Consider the following 7374-nt stretch of genomic DNA (forward strand, 5'->3'; position numbering starts at 1 on the left):
GGGGGGGGCGGGGAGTGTCTTACAAATCAATGGTGGAGGTAAAGGCTAGTGTTGAGACAGGAACTCATGGTGATGTCAGGGGGAGTCCTCAAGACTTCATCATGGGGGATACAGCACATTAGGTACATAGGCAAAAAATATGTATAGGAGGGAGGCCCAGATTAGTTGAATGAAGTTTTGTGGTAGGCTTATTCATTTGCTCATGCTCAAGTCATTAAGGTATGAGGAGAGAGAGGGAGAGAGGAGGTGAGAGAGATGGAGAGAGAGAGACGGAGAGAGATAAAGAGAGAGAGAGATGGGCCAAAGTGTTGTTGGTGGTGCATGCTTCTTGATGTAGATCTGAATGTTGGCAAGAATCCTTCAATAACCCTGACAGGAAAAATGAGCTGCCTTCTATTTCTATTACAGATAGTAATATATTTCTGAATTGGATGATGTAACAGACATTCTACAGAATGACAACAAGGAAAAAAGAAAATGTTCTCCCTCACATATTTCTGGTCCTGCAACTGGTTGTTCTTGTGATGCTTCTTTACCTTAATTAACCCTGGATATTCTTGGCAAGGTAGTCCATAGACTTCATGCTCTTCTCCGTTTAGATTTACACCAAGGAATGCTGGGAGGTTTTGCAGCAGACCGGATCTCCCGGGAGTTTTCTCTTTCCAGTAACAAACATTAATTCTCAGAGTCTGGAAAACATGTACACTTCTAATGAAATAGAGAACATGAAACAGCAGTGCGCGCTAATTGTTCTGTCACCAAACATTATAACTATTGCACAATATATATATATATCATATAATTATAATAACATCATGTATACACTGTTGATATGTAACTACATTATACAATGTGCACTTACTGCCTTGTACAAAAGAATTGTCATGCAACTAACACAATCAATCGAATCTGTTATGACATACGGTTTAACAACAGAAGCTTCCATGCAATAGTTAGGACTTCACTTAAGATGGGTATGTGAAGCAATTCTATGCAAATACATTTCATTTGCGATTGCTTCCTAATTTTCATATTGTCATAATTTCCATGCAATGTTTTCCAGTGCAAATATATGAAGATGAGTATTACTGCATGCAAACTTACCATCCTTTTTAAGCAAATTCTAGATTAAAATGGATGTTAAGAAGCAATGTATCGTGTGTGTTCCATAGTGCTGACATTGTGTTTAAAAGGATCAGCTACTTGAGGGTTAATTTTTAAAATCGATTCTTATAGAAGAACTCCAGTTGTTTAAAAAAATAACCCTTTCAGTGGGGCTACCCCTGCATTGCAAGGGTCAAGTGCTTGTTTTGGTCTAGACTACAGAAGATATACTCACCTGATCCTCAGCCCTGCGGTGGTGAGCGATCACCTCTTTCCTCCTTCTCTCTAGCTGTGGAAAGTCCATCAACATCCTCATGTCTAATGCAAGTCAATGGACCTGCATTAGACATGATGACATCAGCTGGGTTTAGACTGCTGGAGCCTGGTGTAGAAGAGGGACCAGTCTAGCAGCCAGGCAGGACCAAGGATCCGGTGAGTTTGCTTTTTTCCCTTGAGCCTCTAGAACAAAACGAGCTATTAACCCTTGGAGTGTGGTGGTAGCACCACTGCAAGGGCTAGTTTTTAGATTCCTGGAGTTCCCCTTAAAGCTGAACTCCAGTCAAACAGCTACTGTACACACAAAAATATGTTTCCCAGTGTATCCAGTCCTGAGATATACATAGCTCTTATCAGAGCCGTAGCTAGCTCTTTTTGCGCCTGAGGCAAGAACAGAAAATTGTGCTCCCCAACAGACGTGTGCGGTATGTGACGTCATGCGCTCCGCCTCCAGGATGGCTAGAATGTGCTGGTGGCTTGTGGCCAAATCCAAAATAGCATAAAAATGTGTTTAGTTTGACGAAACGAATGAAAACATTTTTAGTTTCTATCCATTTATTCCTAAATTAATTTATAGTCTTTGTGCGCGTGTTTTTTGTTATTTGTTATTTTTTTTTTACTATATTGAGGACACAGAGTCCTCTGCTCATACAGGTGGGGGAGAGCAGCGGGGATCTGAAGAGAAGCTGGAGCCTGTGCCGCTGCTCTTCAGCAGCCCTGACTCTTCTATATAGCAAAGCCCTATCTAGCAGGGCATAAGACTGAATTTTTATCTGCTGAAGTTAAGCAACACTTCTCTCTGCACCCTGTGACTGGACAGTGAAAGGAGAAACAATAGACTGATGAGTAGGGATGAGCTTTGGGTTCAGGTCACCCATGGGTTCAACCTGAACCCAAGCCATTCATGTATTGAGAAAATTGTGCCATTATAGCAACCATTACAGATCATGTACTTTTTGACCTCTCAACTGTGATAGGTGGCTTGCCAGGGCCAATCATGGGGGTTTTCTTCTGTGCAGCCCCCCCCCCCCATCCCCAACATAAAAGTCAGGACTTCCAGGGGCCTTTGTTCAGTGTGTGCTGGAACAAATATGGAGTAGTTACGGAATGATGGCAGGGAAAGTTAGGTGTTCTTGCTGGTGTTCAATGTGCATTGCTGACAAATTGTCTCTCTTACTGTACATGCAGTCGCCAACCTACCTTGTAAATTGCACCATTGTAAAAGTGCTTACGTAACGTGAAGCTAAACACTATTTTTGGCGGTTGTCTTTGAAATAATATACTGTAATTTTATTTATAATTTTTAATCTATTTTATCTCTGTGTTGTTATTTTTCATTTTTACTTAAAATTTCAAATATAACTTTTAGCTTTGTAGTTATTTGAACACATCAGTCAGTTGTTACAGTCCGTGCCAGAGCTGTCCCTTTACCTCATTGCATCTTTTGAAAACCACCCCCAAGTGTTAATCTGGGTGCAGTTGAGCAAAATCATCAATATATTTAAGTGGCAAACTCAACTCCAGCCAAGTGTTTTTAAAATATTTTTGAATAGAGTTGAAAAAGAGTTATAACCTCTGTCAAGTTTTAATAGCTATCTTTGTCCCCGATGAGGAGATTTTCTATCCGTTCCGATCTTTTCAATGGGTGGCACAAGAACAGGAAGTCAGGAGAATAATGTCTAATGGTGGACATAGACCACAATGACAAATATGTTTTTCATAGAGAGGGAGGATTATAACCTTTGTCATATTTTGTAATAATCCAAATGAAGATTTCACTTCCTATCCAAGTGAAAGTTGTGCGGAACTACAGGAAGTGGGAACACAGCATTTAAAGTAGTATTAAATGCTCAAACGTTTCAATAATGAATACACATCAAACAAATATACATTGCCCAGCAAAGTATATCTTTATATTTTTGCCCAAGCACTTACAGTCATCATGTTTCCAAATAGCTGGCTCCAATTCTCTCAGCTCAACCTCCCTGAACTTCCTGTCCTGTACAAGGCCACAAGGGGCAGCACTATCTCCAGGAAGCTGTCCATCTACTAGCTTGGAGAAAGGAAGAGAGAGGAGTGGGGAACAGGGAACAGGTGAGTGTCTTGTCTTGCTGTATTTGTGGACACACACAGCTTACTAACACAAGGGTGGCTCTATAGGACCCTGCAAAGGAAAGGAGCCACCATAAAACAGGATATCAGGGCCGGGGCTCAGGAGACCAGTTAATTTTGCAGGAAACTAAAGCTTTAAAAAAGGAGTATCCATTGTAAGTGATTTAATCAGCATTTGAAGTAGCTTTAAAAACCTTTGACTTTAATATTACTTTAAAGCCTGGGAGGGGTTATTAACCTTCCCCACACTTTCCAAACTAACAAAGAATACAGTTTTAGTTGGATTTGGAGTTTAAATGCAATATTTTCTTTAATGTCAAGTACAGGTCAGAAAACGTCCTCATGATGGTATCTGGATATTTTTTCTTTTACAGTTATAGAGTATCTCTAGGCAAAAACCATTATGTTTAGTTTTGGATACAGTGAGAACGTTTTTTTTTCCTGTTGGGGATATTAACCACTCTATTTGTACTGGTGACCATTGTCACAATGTCATCCTGAGGAAGGAACCCTGCACGGCCCCGCAACGTTGGCTCTATGCCGCATGTGACGCATCACCTCTTCCCCATGTCCAATCCCTAACTAAATCCTGCCGCCTTCACCTTCGTAACATCTCCAAAATACGCCCCTTCTTCACCAATGAAACTGCAAAATTACTCAGCCACTCCCTTGTTATATCTCATCTTGACTATTGCAACTCGCTCCACATTGGCCTACCACTACACAGGCTATCCCCCCTTCAGTCTATCATGAATGCTGCCACTAGACTCATTCACCTAACCAAATTCTCAGTGTCTGCAACCCCCCTCTGCCGATCCCTTCCAATCACCCAAAGGATACAATTCAAAATATTAACAACCACTTACAAAGCCATCCACAACTCTGCCCCCGGCTATATCTCAAACCTGGTCTCAAAGCATCACCCTAACCGTCCCCTCCTCTCTTCAAAAGACCTTCTGCTTTCCAGCTCCCTCGTCAACTCTTCCCATGCTCGCCTCCAGGACTTCACTAAAGTCTCTCCCATCTGATGGAACTCTCAACCCCAACCTGTCCGTCTATCTCCCACTCTGACTGCCTTTAGGCGATCTGTTAAGACTCATCTCTTCAGGGAAGCCTATCCCACCTCAACCTAACCATTGAACTATCACTTTCTCAAACAATTCATCCCCACACAGCTCCCTTCTCATGTATCACTTCCCCCTCCCTTTCAGATTGTAAGCCCTCACGGGCAGGGCTCTCCTTACCATCTTGTCTTGAACTGTATTGTGATTGTAATGTCTTCCTTATATTGTAAAGCGCTGTGCAAACTGTTGGTGCTATATAAATCCTGTATAATAATAATAATAATCATCAATAAAAGTGCGTATGCTTCTTGCACATTACAAGTGAGTGCTGCTGACTTCTATCATTGATTGGACTGTGGCATTGCACCATGCGTGTCGTCACTTTGAGCACCAACTGATATGTTCCCATGTTTATAACGCTGTAGGTAGTGCAGGTGATTTACTGAGGCTATTTGAAAATAGAAATGGGAGCAAACGTTTTACGATGAGAATTCCCCTCACTTTGGGAGATTTCCTTTAACTTGCATCTCTGGGACAGGATATGAAGTGAAATTTCCCGAGTGGTATGCAGATAGAAAAACAAATAATCCAGCAGGGGTTTTATCCCTTCTCTACCGTGTCCAAAACTAAAAAAAAAAAGTTTTTGCTCTACATTTAGTTTTAGCTATACACCTATAATTCAAAAGAAACCCTAGCCAATTCCTCACTCAGTATGTGATTTCATCCCCTTCTACCGTGCCAGTAGCTCTCTGTCAAACCGCCTTCCTGTCTTTTTGCTGAGGTTTAAAATGAACTAAATCAACATAATATTTTTACTGCTTTCCCACCGCCGCACATCATTCAGTATGCTGTAATTGTTTTATTATTTCAAAGCCATTGAATCCTATAGATAGTCTGTGATGTTCTCCATAATAATCAGATGATTTGTGCACATTAACAAGAACAAAAGGGGGACAGGAGAAGATGAGAGTGAAATGATGGAAAACTTTCAAATATATTCCTGCCTCGCGTAGATGATAATTTACAGTCATGAAAGCACAGTGCAATGAGACGGCTTTTGTCAGGCTAGATTGCAATATGATGCATAATTATATCATTACCTATGTGATTTCTGTACCTGAGGCTTTCTAGCCAACATGAATGTCATATGTATGGCTAAAGGACACAGCAGAGGAGGCTGTGAAAGACATTAAAACACACATAACAAATGACTGGAAGAAAGAAGGTAGGAGTGTATTTCCGATTCGCAGAAACTGCCAGACACAAGGTTACATCGTGAGCGTCTTCCTGAAAGCATCTATTTTTATTGTAAAGGTGATTGCTTTATGTATAGAGTTCTGCAGAAAACACAAGAAGCTGCTCATCCTTTTATTTTAAAGTGTTATAAAATGAAGGATTAAAGAGAAAGCACAGGGTGATCGAATGCCATCAGCAGTATGTAAAATATAATCATTTAAAACCAATGAATCTACAAAATATTAGATTTTGCATCCATTTAAATATAGGAAGCTGAGGGTTGACAATATTTATAAAGGTTACATGACCATTAGTTGAATACTAATTTCCTTAATAACTTATTTTAGCAGATATGCCATTGCCTACAATACACCACACTTGACATTTTTAAGAATTTAAAGCAGAACTCCAGGCAAAAGTGTTCTTAAGCCTAACAGTGGGGATACCACTGCATAGCAAGGGTTAAAGGAGAACTATGAGGTGAGTGAAAATCACTCAACCTCATAGTTCGAGCCGACGTGTGACAATGAAACTGTGCCACGTCGGCTCAATAGATCGGGAAGTGAGCGAACACATACCGTCGCTCGCTCACTTCTCGATTATGTCACTGCAGAGAGCTGTGCCTGTCAGTCACGGCTCCCTGCAGGGATTCCCCCCCTCAGCGCTCGAATCCTCCAGCGCTGACTGGAGGAACGGACAGGGGAGGGGGCGGGCACAGCTGGCTCTGCCTCTAGATAGGCAGAACCAGTTGTCACTCATGCAGCTGGGTGGATTTTGGCAGTAATGTCGGGATCCGTCCCGGCTGCGGCGGTCTCAGTATACCGCGAGCTGCAGCTTGCGATATACTGAGCTTTGGGTGAGATTGTAGTCCATCACAGGAGCGAACATGGAGTGGTGGCTACTTTACAACACACACAGGAACCATGGGGAACAAAAAGGAGCCACCCTCCAGAAGGAAGGAGAACTTCATCATGAATTCAGAGATGATTTCAGGATCTACATCTGAGTGATGCACAAATTAGATACATTTTTGGTTAATAGTTAAGGTACTTTCAAGACTTAACTCCTGTGTTTAGTGTCACTTTAAGTGATACCCTTTATTGGCAAGTTTTCAGGATTCCTTAAATACCTTAATCAGGCTTTATACATTACTCAAAATAGTTCTGAAAGCCACATATTTATACATAGAGTTACAAGGAGGGGAAGTCAAATATAGGTATTTGACCAAAAATTACAACTGTATTTTCTTGACATATGGAAGTAGTAAAAGCTGTTGTAAAGGGTTAGGATTTGATAATGATAAGTTAGCCAATAAAGGGTATCACTTAAACTCCCAAATTTCTGCACTAATCGATGGCTAACACAGGGCTGACTTTACACCTACAGCATGCATGGCAGTAACGCGTGGTAACACACATTAAAGGAGAACTATGAGATGAATGATTTCCACCCACCTCATAGTTCTAGCCGACCTGTGACAATGAGACTGTCACAGGTCGGCTCAGTAGATCGGGAGGTGAGCGAACACATACCAGGTTCGCTCACCTCTCGATCCTGTCACGGCTCTCTGCCGTGACAGGGG

General features: G+C 41.5%; 1 protein-coding gene across 1 annotated transcript in view; it reads right to left on the bottom strand.

Moving 5' to 3' along the window:
- The window catches only part of PIPOX (pipecolic acid and sarcosine oxidase), a 61740-nt gene that overhangs the window by 2353 nt on the left and 52013 nt on the right, over window positions 1-7374 (bottom strand). Inside the window, exon 5 of the mRNA XM_018563425.1 lies at window positions 537-689. Coding sequence (XP_018418927.1) covers window positions 537-689 — 153 coding nt within the window. The remainder of the gene's footprint in view (window positions 1-536; window positions 690-7374) is intronic.

Source organism: Nanorana parkeri, unplaced genomic scaffold, assembly GCF_000935625.1.
Source record: "Nanorana parkeri isolate BGI_ZX_2015 unplaced genomic scaffold, ASM93562v1 scaffold663, whole genome shotgun sequence".
Lineage (NCBI taxonomy): Eukaryota > Metazoa > Chordata > Amphibia > Anura > Dicroglossidae > Nanorana > Nanorana parkeri.